The following is a 14305-nucleotide window of genomic DNA, read 5'->3' on the forward strand; positions in this document are numbered from 1 at the left end:
CCAGCCTCGGTGATCCCTGCGATGTTCTTGGCACCATCCCCGCGGGTGTGAGCCGAGAGTAGCACCTGGGAATTCCCGTGCCACCTCCTCCCAGCAGGCAGCTCTGCCAACACCTCCACCCTCAGCATTACGCTCAGGTCCTGGAGACTAGGAGGAGGGTTAGGAGGATCCAGACTTAGCATCTGGGAGCGTACTAGGGGAATCCAGTCCACTCAGACTTATGCTCTGCTCGGCTATCACACCTATGCACCCTGCACTGAAAAATGAGTACATTGACTCAAAGCATGGTGATCATCTGCGTTTTATTTGCACCTCATTTGCGAGCTGTTAATTTCCAACTCAGTTCCTTCCACTCCAAGTTCATTCTGTCCCATCTCCCTCAAATTTCCCTGATGCCCAGAAAAAAATACTAGTTGGTCTTTACCATGGTAGACTAAGCCCTCTCAGCAGGCCTGCTCTGTTCTCTCAAAGGACGTCTTTGTCCAAGGCTACAGCAACAGCGGGAATCCTCCCAAGACCACACCTTGATAGCAGAGAATGCTGGAGCTTTTCACAGGGCAGAATTGATTTGTGTGTGTGTGTATGGCAGGGGGGTGTTATGGTGTAAGGGTAGCAGTATCCTAGGCAGAGGTGGGAAAGGCCAGTTGATTGATTTGAGAACCGGGCTCTAGAGCTGGAGCCCAATCTCTGCACTGGTGGATGCTCTCCACATCCTTAGAGGTGGGATAGAGTCCCTCCAGCTACCACCACTGTCTCCCCAGTGATGTAGCTGGCGTCTTCAGAGCACAGGAAAGACACGACGCCGGCACATTCCTCTGGCTTGCCTATCCTGGGAAGCAGGGAAAAAGGAAGAGAGTAAAAATCAAACAGGGAATGGAATTTGCTAAAGTATCAGGCGATTTTTCAGGATCAGTGAATTGTCTATAAAATAGGGCTACCATTATTATAAGCTGTTATAATTCAATAGAAGCATTAATACTGTACTCTGCAAAAACCACAACACATTATATTCATATAATATAGGGATACTTTGTTTTTTAGAGAACTCAGGACACCAAAATCCAAAGTTCTATAGATAACCTGGCTATTTCATTCTTCAGAGAATTTGTTTCACATGTGTGCATACTATTCGAATATCAGAGTCTGTGAGACAGTAAATGATTTGTTTAAAATGATTCCATTTGTACAGCTTCAATTCACAGACAACTTTTTTAGGAATCTATTTTTGTCTCAAAGTCATTTTGTGAGATTGTGCTAATTCTCAGTGTTTGTATCACTGATTGCATAGTTAGGGAACACTTTAACTGCCATAGAATGCTCTAGAGGTGGGTGGAGTGGATACTTCAAACCTAGAAGGACTGGATTAGTGGTTCTCTATCCTAGCTACACACTGTTATCATCTGAGAGGCTCAACTTCTCCCTCCCTCCCCTTCCCCCACTAAAGATGCCTAGGTCCTGCTTTGGACCAATTAACAAAGAATCTCTGGGAGTGAGGCTTGAGCATCTGTGGTTTCACAACTACTCAGCTGATTCTAATGTGGATCCAAGACTGAAAAGCACGGGGCCAGATCATTCACTGTGGCTCAAGGATGACAATGGCCTGACCGATTAATGGACTAGGCCTGCAGCTCATGCCTGACATGAGAATGGCTTTGGGAGCACTTGAGAGCGTCTCCCTCCTCAAGTAGGCATTGCTGGTACGTGTCCTTGAGGGGACAAGGTGGAGGAGCTAAAGACAAGAGAGCTCCGGGAAGCCAGAGACTGGAAAGAGCCAGATGAAGGTGCCTGATCTTTTGGGGGAAGAGGCTAGTTTTCTTAGGCAAGGGAAGTTTGGAGACTTTTATTTGAATTGTAGGATCATCAACCTGAACTTTGGAAACATGACTCTTTTTATTCAAGGGAAACTAAAACAGCATGCTTTGATTTTGGTTTTGGTCCCTGATCCTTAGGGACACCCAGAGGTGGAGGCAAACACCCAAGTGGAGAGAAGAGTCAGGGCCTCCCCCAGGGCTCTGCTCTGCTAAACCTGGATGCCTCTGTGTTTGGTTTTTGCAAGGAGGCAGACTCCCTGCACACACCACTGTAGTGACGCTCTGTTCACAAACTTGTGAAGTCTGTGTGTTTGAAGCAAGGAAAGGATGGCTGTGTTGTCTGCGGGACCGAGAGATGGCAAGCTATAGGCTTCGAGGGACCAGACCTTTCCATCTTTATCCCTCCTCACCCTCCCCTGTGACAGCCTTACCTTTTGATCTGCATGGCTGCTTTTATGCTCTCCTGTCTTGCCTGATCCTCCCACAACTGCAGGAAAAAGGAAAATCTCTTCCCGTGAGGGACAGTGAAAGGACAAACTGCCTGCCCTCACATCTATTGAGAGGAAGGATGGCGAGGTGTCTCCTTCATTTCCTAGTCCTTCCCAGCTCCCAGTCACCACCCACTGCCCTCTTCTGCTCTGTTCTCTTCAGGTGCTAAGGAGGCATTTTGGTGGGTTGCTCCAGGTCTCATCCACTTAAGGAAATACGAAATGGCCTTAGTGGCATCTGAATTCCTCAGTCTCACTGTGCACCTTAGGAAAGGATAGTGTGGGGATCTGGCTTGGACACATGGCTGGTATGGAGGGGGAGGGTAGAAAAGCCCAGGGCAGGGGGTGGAAGTGGTTGGGAGCTCAGGATCCAGGAGCTGGACTCCTCTATTGAGAAGATGCCCTTTAGAGTCCCAGTGGGATGCAGGACTCCCCTTCCTCACCATACGGCTGAAGCTAGTCTTGATGAGTCCAGGTGCCAGGCAGTTCACCCGAACATTCCACTCTGCCAGTTCGACGGCCAGGCTCTTAGTGAGGCCCAGCAAGGCTGTTTTAGAAACGTTGTAAGGACCCAGGCTCTGGGGAAAGGAGAGAACTGGGTTAGTCTCTTCAACTCCAGCTCATTCTTGGTGGAGAATATCTTAATATAAGATAGAAAGGGCAACTAGTAATAGGGCATCTCTTGTTAAAGAGGGTCCCAGTTAGAAAACTGTCTTATGGCAAAACTACTCCTAGGTTAGCATTTGTGGAGGCAAGGCCTCTATTTCGTTGGAAGGTGGTGTGCAAAAGGGGACACACGTTTCCTAGGGTGACTGGAGGAATGGGAAGTGCAGGGTGGAGGAAAGGATAAAAGCAGCAGAGAAGGGGGTTCTTACAGGAAACGGGCGGTAGGCTGCTATGGAGGACACGATCACTATTGAGCCACCTCTGAAAAAAGAGCAGAACGGCCCTGCTGCCACGGACCCCTGCCTCGGCCTGCGAGGGGCCCAGCGCGCCCCGGCCCCCTCCTTCCCTGTACCCTCGTTTCGCCATCTCTGGCACCACTGCCTTTGTCAGCAGGGCTGTGGCCTTCACGTTGATGTCCAGAATCTGCAACAGAAAGAAGAGGGAGAACAGCATGAGGGTCTTCAGAAGGCTGCAGAAGGCAGGGTGATGGAGAGTTAGAGTGGGGTCCCCAGGATCTGTTTGTTAGGGTTGGCAGAGGTCCTGGAGATGATTTACCCAGAGCTTAGAAGTGAAGACACCATGGCCCAGGGAGAGGGAGCTTTGAGAATGACAGCCAGAGAATGACACATTTTGGGGTTTGGGTGAGAAAGAATGGAGCCTGCTTCATCTCGTTTCCTACGTCTGAGCTGACCCAGTATGGATCTGAACTCTCAAGGCTCTCTTGGACTTGAGCTGGACTGTCTTCCAACTAGCGAGAGCCTGGGATTTGGGCTGGCTTCCTGGACCTGCCCCAGAGTGAGCCGTGATTCTCAGGGAAAATGTGGCCTGACCTCAGGCACTTGGGTTTGTTCCAGCACTTTTCTGGCTTCTGAGTTAGGGAGGGAGATGCTCTTGGCCCTCCAGGATCGACTGGCTGGCTGGAGACTTATTGGCACACGGGATCATGAGGAGGCACTATTGGGGGAGCTGGGACATAGTCTAAAATCAAAACTGTACATCTGTAATTTAAAACAAATGCATGAGCCTTGTTTTCATTGTTCCAGGCACTGCCGGGATAGTCCCCTCCCATTCCCCCCATGTAACTGTTTATTTTGAAAAGTTTCACTCTTGCAGATAAGTTGAAATAGAGGGACAGTGAATATCTGGATATCCTTTAACTACATTCACCAGTTGTTGACATTTTGTGCCATTTGCCCTAACTATGTGCTTATGCAGCTTTTTCCTTACCCTTGGAAGGCACGTTGCAGACATTATAATACTGTAGCCCTAAATGCTGTAGCATTATTTCCAAATAATAAGGATGTGCTTACACACCACCATTCATTATCACACCCGAGAAATTTAACATTGAGAATCATGATTTTACTTAATATACTGTCCATAAAAAATCTTCCCCAATTGTCCCCCAAATGTCCTTATTTTAAAAGTCCAGGGTTCAATCAAGGATCAACCACGGCATTTAGATTTGATGTATTATGATGTTAAAAAAAAAAGCCAACTAGAAAGAAAAATTACTCAGTTGATAACTGATTTTCATGTGGTCCCTATTCAGACTGCCCATGAAAGATGTTTCTCTGCTTTAAAGAATATCAATCAAGAACTGACTCACTGAAGACCATTTTGGCACTTTGGTCTCTATGTCTGTGGAACACTGATAAACAAACTAGAATATTTTAGTATCCTTAAACTTCAGTGTGGAGAGATTATTGATGACATCAGGGTAAAAGGCAAAACCGTGGGAGATCATAAAAAATTTAGCATTTCCAAATCATGTGGGAGTATTAACCTTAGTAAACAAAGACAAATCTTTCAATTAAGGCTTTATAATTAAAGAATGTAGGTGTGTGATATACCTTATAAATATAACATAATTATACACCCTCACATGAAAACCAATATCCTGTTCTTGAATTTAGACATCTGGATCTCAGATGTTCTTGACACTGGAGTTAAAAAAGAAAGAGTGCAAGTCTTTTTCAAAGACTGTATGTCATAAAGTGGCAACTTAGTTCATTTCACTAGACTTGATATTTCACTTAACTAGCAGCTATTAAAGTTTTCCAACTAATGGAAAATCATTAGTTTTTGGCAGCTGAGAGGGGGAAGGGTGGTGTGTAAGTCTGAGTGTATTAGTTATTGGCATATTAGCTGCCATGCCTGCTGGAAATAAACCAGGAAGAAGAGCTTGGATAAGCCCACGGTGGTAGAGGGGAGAGAGCTGGGGGAGGGAAGCAGAAGACAGTTAGCAAGGAGTCAATGAAAACAAGATCGCGAAGCAGAAATGAAAGAGAAAGACAGGGACAAAGGCAGGCCCCCACCTCCATTCGCCCTTTACCAGGTGCGCTGCAGGTGTGTGGCAAATTGCGAGGACTCCTCACATTCACACTGCACTCAACAAGTGCATTCTAAAAGCAGATTGAGTGTGTGCCATCCTCTGAGGCCCACCCCTGCTGCTCTCATCCCTCCTTACCTTGTCCCACACCTCCTCGGTGACGTCCATCAAGCTTCCAAAGAAAGGGTTGACGGCAGCATTGGAGACCAGGATGTCCACGCCACCGTGAAGCTTCACAGCCTAGAGAGGAGGAAGGTCTGAATTAGGGCTACAGAACAGTAAGTTCAGTTCAGTCGCTCAGTCGTGTCTGACTCTTCGCGACCCCATGAACCTCAGCACGCCAGGCCTCCCTGTCCATCACCAGCTCCTGGAGTTCACCCAAACTCATGTCCTTTGAGTCGGTGATGCCATCCAACCATCTCCTCCTCTGTCGTTCCCTTCTCCTCCTGCCCTCAGTCTTTCCCATCTCCAGGTTCCTATGCAATATTGCTCTTTACAGCATCGGACCTTGCTTCTATCACCAGTCACATCCACAACTGGGTGTTGTTTTTGCTTTGGCTCCATCCCTTCATTGTTTCTAGAGTTATTTCTCCACTGATCTCCAGTAGCATATTGGGCACCTACTGACCTGGGGAGTTCCTCTTTCAGTGTCCTATCTTTTTGCCTTTTCATACAGGACAGTAAGGGAGGTGCATTTATCAATATTGGTAAGGGTTCCTTCTTAGGGACAGTTGTCAAAATGAACTCTTTTCCTTAAAACATTTTCTCTTCAAAAGCACCCCAAGCTCTGCTATTGTTCACTCACTAAACAGTGTCCAGGTCTTACAGTCCTGACGACTGTAACCTGCCAGGCTCCTCCATCCGGGGGATTTCCCACGTAAGAATACTGGAATGGGTTGCCATTTCCTTCTCCAGGGGATCGAACCTGCATCTCTTGCACTGGCAGACAGATTCTCTACCACTGAGTCACCAGGGAAGCCCCAAGCTCTACTGCTAAAACATTTAAGGTTGTCGCATTCCTTCTGCAATCTCTTCTTCCTGCTCCCATTTCTTCTAAGGCTGTCACTGATCCTTTCTCTTTTGACTTTCCCTTTCAGAACTCCTTTATTCTCATGGCCTCAGCTTTCACCTCAAAATCCATTTCTAGACCCTTCCTATTTTATCCTAGCCCCATTTCTCCAAGTGCTTACTGTCCAGTTTCCCTTGAATGAGTTACCATTACTCAAACTCAGCCTGTCCATATGTACCTGAATGGAAAAATGAGTTTAAATAGACTCACAGAAAGTTGCCACTGGGAGGGGCCTTTGAGATCACCTTGCCCAATGTCCTCATGGTAAAGGTGATAAAACTGAGGTTCAGGGAAGTTCATTTCTCAAGGTCATATGGCTCAGTAATGGCATACCAGGACCAGCTAAGAAGAGGAATTCTGCTCACTGAGTCTTTGGAGAGGTGATATGCTCAGGGCACAAGGCTAATTAGTGGTGGCAGAATTGAGTCTCTAACCCAGAGCTAATTCATAAGAGTCCTCCAAAAGTGAGTTGGGGGCCACTATGAAACTGGCTATCCAGGAGGGCCACGATGGAGGAGACGCCGGTCTGGGCTTAAAGAAGTTCCACGCTCAGTTATGATGCCTTTTCCTCCCCTCCCCCACCTTCTGCTTTTATTTTTTGGCCTGGAGGCATGGAAGATTCAAGGCAGAAACTGAGATTTAAACTGGGAAAACCAAGAGAGCCAACAGTTAACCTCCTTAATAAACTGTACGTAGGTGGTGAAGGCACGTGCTGGAGTAATGAATAGCCAGTCTTTCTGTCAGCATTCTGCCACTGGGCAAACAGACTTCACATTTGCCCAGACTTGGCAATTTTGATGCCTTGGGCAAACGGCGCTAAATGGGCCCTCAATCAACTTTGTGCTTCCCGATTTGGCACACAGAGGGGTGTTATTAACAATGTGTACCATCTGCTAACTCCCGTTTTTAACTAATTATTCTTGCTAACTAGGTGCTAGGCTCAGTTGCTTCCACACTGCTGAGGGGGATGCCTGGGCTGTCAACACGTAAATTTAACACATTTTAAGATCACATAATCTTTGCAAAACCTCTATCAGTACTCTCCTGCACCGTCTAAATTTTGGTGTCCAGGTCACCTGCCTCGGCTCTGTGTAAGTCTCAAGGAAAACGTAGGATGTATTAGAAAGTGATGTGTGCTGGGCCGAGTGCAGATGTGTCAGGGGTGGGGAGCCAGCGGACTGCCGCAGAATTGCCTGGAGCGCTCTTCCGGTTGGTCTGTGCATCCCGTCCCCTTCTCCTTCTAGGCCTATCAGCGTGGACAGGAGAGCAGGCTGGCTTTTGACTGAACAGAGACAGAGAAGCGTGGAAGATTAATGGCAAATTTGCTATGACCACCCAGGTGTCTTCTAAGGCTTGCTCTAAATTGTGTGATTGCTACCCTAAAGTGGTTAAGAGTTGCTTGCTCTGTGTTCTGACAGGTCTTTTTTTTTTTTTTTTTTTAAGTAGAATCAAGTGGAGAAGTGGCTGATCTGGTTTCAGCTCATGTTGCCTTTGAGAAGCTTCAAGGTGCAGCTTAGGAGGCCACTGGGGAATAACCATGCTCAGGGCAGCAGCTTCCCTCATCACAGGCTAGTGGCTGGCTATAGGCAGGACACATCTCAAACTGCCAAAAGTATCCTATCATTCTCCACTCGACACTGGTCTTTTCAACTACTTGAGAGTCAATTTTGATTCATCCCACCTGGTCCCATTTCTTGACACCAGCCAGGGGGAAAAATTTTGGTTGGTTCCCACTAAACATTGCTTAGGCACATCTGTTCTTCCTGCCACTGCTCTAGACCCAAGTGACAGCATCAGCTTCCTCACCAATGTCCTTGCCCAGAGTCTTCATTTCTCCAATATATCCTTCCTACCAGTGCCAGATTATTGTTCTTTAGTATTATTTCCACCTCACTCAAAATCTCACGTGGATTCTTATCTCCTCCAAGAATGTCTAAACTCCTTTGGGAGGCCATGGAGGTCCATGTCCCCCATCCTTCCCACCTGACCCATTTCCTACCAGGGCTCCTGAGCCTGTGCTCTCGCACTGTGGGTTCACAGAGCACCCCACCCTCCCTTCCTTGACTATCTGCTCACTTTGCAGGATCATTTGGGATCCTGGCCCTAGGCCATCTGCCTAGTCCCACCCACTCCTCAAAGTCTAGCTCAAACCTCACTTCTGGATCAGAGCTGCAGGATGGGCAAAGGGGACCTAGTGAGGGTCCAGAAGTCACCTTCCCAGCAGGATTTTGACAATCAGTGGCCACATACATTTCACATGACCACTAGTTGGCCCAGGATCCCAGGTGGCTCCCACCCTGAGGATGAAGGTCTTGGGCTCTGTCCAGCAGAGATGGCAGAGGTGGCCAGGCATGGTGGCCTTCTTGGACCCACAGCTGACTGTCTCCAATGCACATCTGAGCATCTGCCAAACGACTCCTGACAAATGGAATAACCTATGGTGTCTACTATGCCACTGTCTACAGTCGTTTCATGCCCTCCTTGTCTAAGATTACCCAAATTATTTCCACCGCTTTTCATTCTGTCAGCACAGTATCTTTTGCTTCCCATCCTTGGGTAGATTCTTCCTGCCACTCCAAGAAATAAAGAGTGTGCCCTGAGCCTAGGAAAGAGTGGCCTCCTTTGTAAGATGTTTACCTGCAAGACTGGTGCCAACCAACTCTCGACACTGGTTTAGCCACGTTCTTTGAGACTAAAGTCCAAGAGGGCACCTAAGGCCTGACCTGGTAGGGAGATGCTTGGTAGTTTGTAGGTAGCTTGGCTTCCCTGGTGGCTGCGACGGTAAAGAATCTGCCTGCAATGCAGGAGACCAGGGTTAGATCTCTGGGTCGGGAAAATCCCCTGGAGAAGGGAATGGCTAGGCACTCCAATATTCTTGCCTGGAGAATTCCACGGATGGAGGAGTCTGGTGGGCTACAGTCCATGGGATCACATGACTCAGTGACCAACACAAACACACAGGTAGCTGGTAAGTCTGGGTTGGCTCATACCTCTTCCCTTACTGGTTGTGGGACCTTGGGGTGTTGCTCCAGCTTTCTGAACCATTCTTTAAACAGGGAGCATAGTCCCACCCTTGCTTGGGTTGTTGTTTGCAGATAACCTGTGAAAGGCTCGAGACAAAGTGAATGGCACACGGTGGCTGAAACAAAATGGGCTGCTTCCTATAGGTTCCTGGGCACTCAACTTTATAAACTGAAAAACCGGGGATTGATTGTTTCTTAGCCTATAGTGGGAATGCCTATTTACCCTTCTTATCTGCCCAATTAGACTGGAAGCTACTGGAGAACCAGGACCAACTGGAGTTTTTTGGGTGCCCCAAGGCACAATGCAGGGTAGAACAGTAGAGTGTTTTTTGGTTCTCTCACTGAAATGGGATGATTCTCGGAGACAGAACCGAAAGGCACACATAAAAATGTGCTGGTGGACTGGTGTGGGTATGTGGAATGCACTACTTTATTTTAGTTAACAGTGCTGGTTTGGGTTACACCCATGTTGTCTAGGAAGGCCAGCGCAGGCTGCCTCCTTTCTGCTGTCTCGTGGCTCTGGACCTGTATGTCTGCTGCTTACCGTGGCCACCAGCTGCTCCCGGTCCTCAGCCTTCCCTACGTGGCACACGGTGCCCGAGACGCTCAGCCCCTCCCCTTGCAGTGCTGCCACTGCCCGGTCCACATTCTGCTGCTTCCGGCTGCTGACCACCACGTGGGCCCCGTCCTGCGCCAGACGCCGGGCGATGGCAAAACCGATCCTGTGGGCAGAGAGAGAGAAGGACTTTTAAGCCTGGTACAGGAAGAGGGGGAGAGCATGGGCTCTTAAGTCAGGCTGCTTTCTGTAGGACCTCCACCTGTTAGGATTAATGGCACAGCCATTACCATACAGATGGACATGCTTAGCATCTTTTTGGCACTGGTTTACTATTTTTATTATGGTTTTGGCCCTCAGTCTAGGTTCCCAGGAAGTGATAACACCTTCCATAGGTGTTATCATAGGCTCCATACCCTATAGGGACTGAGAGGAGAGAGAAATGACTTAGGGGTATAGCAAGCAGCAGTGATTTCCATGATTGGAGAGTCTCTCTCAGAAAAGCCTTTACCCCTAACTAGTTTCCTTAGGACAGTAGTCTACATCATCTCAATATTCTATTGTTAGTTATGTTTTGGGGTACATGTGAAACGGGGTCTCTGGTTCAGTCAGTTCAGTTCAGTCGCTCAGTCGTGTCCCACTCTTTGCGACCCCATGGGCTGCAGCACCCAGGCCTCCCTGTCCATCACCAACTCCTGGAGTTTACTCCAACACATGTCCATTGAGTCAGTGATGCCATCCAACCACCTCATCCTCTGTCATCCCCTTCTCCTGCCTTCGATCTTTCCCAGCATCAGAACTGAACTGACTAGTTATATTTTGGAGTACATATGAAACTGGGGGTCTCTGGTTACAAACATAAATTTTTTACATTCATAGGAGAAAGGGTTATACATTAAAAAAAATTATCTACCTGGCTATATGGGTCTTGGTTGGTCCATGTGGGATCTAGTTCCCTGACCAGGGATTAAACCTGGGGCTCCTGCATTGAGAGCATGGAGTCTTAGCCACTGGACCTCCAGGGAAACCCCCAGGGTCACACATTTTGCACTTGTTAGCCATTTGCTGCCAAGTCGCCTCAGTCGTGCCCCACTCTGTGCGACCCCATGGACTGCAGCCTACCAGGCTCCTGCGTCCATGGGATTTTCCAGGCAAGAGTTCTGGAGTCGGGTGCCATTGCCTTCTCCAGGTTTCCGCATTTATATGTATTCTAACTTTGTGAAGAGCTGGCATCTAGCAGGGGTCTGTGGGAATGAGAAACAGGGTAGGTAACAGTGGCTGGTAAGAAACAGGCTGGGCAAGAGAGGCCACAGTATACTGAACTAAACAAGAACCTGGACACATGACTTGTGTCCCCTCTAGGGAAGGGGCACAGTTCTGTGAGGCTCCTGGGGGTGCCACAGTGGGGGGTGTCTGGAACATTTCCACAGTCGGTGTAGGCAGTGCATAGGGTGTTTGAAATCTGGACTGTCTTGGACTTCCGGCCTCTGGTCTTCCCAGACTCTAGGTGGAGCCAGTTGATTGGGGCGGCCCAGAACCCCAGGAGACAGGATAGATGGGGTGGGGTGCAGGGCAACGCCAAGGCGGCGGACTCGAGCCAGGGGCGGCAGTGACAAGAGCGCTGTTAACTGCAAAGGTGGGGGGAGCGGAATCTGAAGGGGGCTGCAGGCCAACCACGTGCTGCCTTTCTTCCAGGGCCAGCTCTGGCCGCACGGGAGGGCTGAAGAGAGGGCGCGGGAGGCCGAGGACAAGGGGTATCACCTGTTTGCAGACAACGGGGGACTCAGAGACTCACTCGGGCACTCACCCGTCAGTGGAGGCCGTTACTAGGGCCACCTTATTCTCCAGCGGGTTCCGGCGCGCCATCCCGCAGCTGGCCATCCGGACCGACTTCCACGACCGCGCACAGGCACCCAAAGGCAGTCGCACCTTCAGCATGGCGCCGGCCGGTTCAGGGTTCTGCACCGCCCAGGGGAGGTGACAGTGGGGCAGGGCGAGGGGCAAGGCGAAGAGTGAATCGCCTCCTGGCTCGGCGGCCCGCTCCCCTCCCAGCTTCTGGCTCCCGGATCCCGTCTCCCCGCCCTTCTTAAGCCCTAGATCGGGACAGCTCCTCCCGCTCCGCGCCGGCCCTAGGCCAGGGGAGGCGGCCGTGGCCGAGAGCGTCCCCTGCCGTTTGTGGCCGCCGCGCCCCTAGATCCCCTGATCGCCCGGGCCGGCCCGGCTTGGGACGGTGCTGTCGGTTCGGGTTCCCAGTGGGGCCCTCCCCACCTCGGGGAGCTCGTAGACTTCCTTGTCCTCCCGCTCCTCCTCCCACCTCTGCTTGCCCACGTCAATTCTTGGGGCAGAGGGGACTTTAACTGTTTGCTTTTGCTTCCTAGAACTTCAAGGTGGGTTTTGTTTTCCAAGAAAGTCTGGGTCCACGTTTTGTGACAGCCCAAAGGAGGCCAGATGTTTTGAGATTGCTCATGGGGGTGAGGCTCCTCCTGAGGGTCTCAGGGGAGCCTGGAAGAGCCTACGGGAGACACCTGATGGAGAGGAGCAGGGCTAGGCCTGCACTGCCCTTCACTCTGGCTCAAGTTCTCCTCCATCCCCATAGGCCTGGAGGGTAGACTCTGATCACCAGGGGTAACCAGTGTGCAGAATTAAAGATTCTGACCTGACAGGATCTCTTATATCCTCCACTCTAGAGGACTTTTCTAGGCCTAAGTGGTAGCAAGGAGGCTAGAGTGTCCCCTAACCAGTGGTGGAAATTCACAGCACTCAGGAGAACTCAAGTTCTCCATAATCACTGTGTCCCCAGGTCTTAGCCTCCATCCTAGTTCAATAAATATTTGTTGAATGTAAAAGCATTTTATAAACTTTGAACTACTAAACACATAGTAATTATTGCTACCATAGAGTAATTATTATTGCTGCCACAAGCCAGGCTCTCCATCTGTAAGCTGAGGGTGCTGGGGTAGATGATAGATAAGGTCCTCTCCAGCTATAAATTCTGTGTCCAAGACTTCGGCCCCTACTTCTGCCAAGTGGGCTGAAATGATCTCCCTCCTGGGTTTCTGGGAGAATTAATAAATCTGGATGGCTTATGATACACTGAAGAAAGGCCCGGCAGACCCAGTGTCAGCATCTGAATTGGTTTAACCCTGTGGCCTCCAAATGCCAGACTGAGAAGCTGTGTAGATCCAAGGCAAAATTTTCACTAGTTCAAGGCAAAAAATAGAAAGAAAATACAGTGTTTCATAAAGCTAAGCTTATTTAATTTAAGAGATAGTCCTTTATTCTGGGATATGCTTTTGCTCTTTTTTTTTTTTTTGGTGTTAGTCTTTCTGTTAAGAGAATATGATGAAAGCGGATGGGTAGGTTAAGAAAAGGGTTGTTAGTTGGTGAAATCGCCAGTCTGGCAACCTGATGTCAATCCCTACAATTAGAGGAGAGAGAATCCCGGTCTGTGAAATTCAGTTCCGGGGATTGCTGTTTAACAGAATTCATACTTGCTAAAGGTTCAGGTAGTATATGTGTAGGTCAGCTGAGCAGCCAAAAAGATTTCAGCATCTAAAAGTGTATGAGTAGTGAATGATATAACAAACATGCACTGGATTTATAGTTTATTCCTCAATCAAGATGTTATATAGCTGTGATATTCAGCACATCTCGATGAGATAAGAGAGCTTGAGTCTAATTTTCCCCATGTGTGGGGAAAACTGACTCTGACTGGTGCCCGTCAGTCTGAACCTCATGAATTATTGACAACAGAGGCTGGATAGCATGACACTCCTCTTGCTCCTGACCTGTTCAGAGCTAATGCACTGTGGGAACCCTTCCCAGGGCTTGCTACCTGCCTGTGGGGCTGGGGGAGGGGATTTAGGACTGAAGCAGAGCCTCTCAGGGCTTTGGCTCAAAGGGACAGGCCTGTAAGGCATATTTGATCTCTCTCCACTTCCTGTCCAGAGATGAGCCGCCAAATCCAGGGGTTGAGGTTAGCAGGGGGTTGCGGGGGGTGTGTGGAGGCTGAGGGAGGTCACACCCCAAAGAGCAAAAGGTTTGAAGGCCTTCTCTGGTGGTCCAGTGGTTAAGAGTCTGCCTTAAGACACGACAAGCCTCGGGGCAACTAAGCCCTTGTGCCACAACCACCGAGCCTACATGCTCTAGAGCCCGCGCTCCGCCACAAGAGAAGCCCTCTCAAAGAGCAAAGGGTTTGGGGAAAGGAGAATTCTGGCCTGGGAGCTCGTGAACAGCACATAGCCTCCTTGTCTGGGCGGGGGGGTGTATTTGGCCTCCAGAGAATGCCGCAGATATTGGGGGAGTGGAACCTGTGAACAGAAAAATGTAGAAGGAAAGCAAAAAGGGTGGAAGTCTTCAG

The 14305-nt window shown here is 49.2% G+C and overlaps 1 protein-coding gene across 2 annotated transcripts; it reads right to left on the reverse strand.

The window, feature by feature from the left end:
• Window positions 1-292: 292 nt before the first annotated feature.
• LOC128053861 (dehydrogenase/reductase SDR family member 4) lies at window positions 293-12066 on the reverse strand. Of its 2 annotated transcripts, none has more exons than XM_052646329.1 (8): window positions 11753-12066; window positions 9934-10111; window positions 5436-5537; window positions 3318-3388; window positions 3175-3226; window positions 2743-2877; window positions 2243-2298; window positions 293-829 (listed from the first exon to the last, which is right to left on the reverse strand). In XM_052646329.1, exons 1-8 carry the CDS (start codon window positions 11881-11883, stop codon window positions 715-717), a joined length of 840 nt encoding a protein of 279 aa, XP_052502289.1. In that variant the 5' UTR covers window positions 11884-12066; the 3' UTR covers window positions 293-714. The 2 variants fall into 2 exon arrangements, with proteins under 2 accessions (XP_052502289.1, XP_052502290.1); XM_052646330.1 differs by lacking the exon at window positions 11753-12066 and adding an exon at window positions 11068-11160.
• Between the last annotated feature and the right edge of the window lie 2239 nt (window positions 12067-14305).

Source organism: Budorcas taxicolor, chromosome 10, assembly GCF_023091745.1.
Source record: "Budorcas taxicolor isolate Tak-1 chromosome 10, Takin1.1, whole genome shotgun sequence".
NCBI classification, from domain to species: domain Eukaryota; kingdom Metazoa; phylum Chordata; class Mammalia; order Artiodactyla; family Bovidae; genus Budorcas; species Budorcas taxicolor.

Coding starts and splice junctions, on each gene's coding strand:
- LOC128053861 (XM_052646329.1), bottom strand. CDS start 11,883: ATGCTGAAGGTGCGACTGCCTTTGGGTGCCTGTGCGCGGTCGTGGAAG. Junction 5,538..9,933: donor GGGAGCAGCTGGTGGCCACG/GTAAGCAGCAGA, acceptor CCTCCTCTCTAG/GCTGTGAAGCTTCACGGTGG. Junction 3,389..5,435: donor CCGAGGAGGTGTGGGACAAG/GTAAGGAGGGAT, acceptor TTTCTGTTGCAG/ATTCTGGACATCAACGTGAA.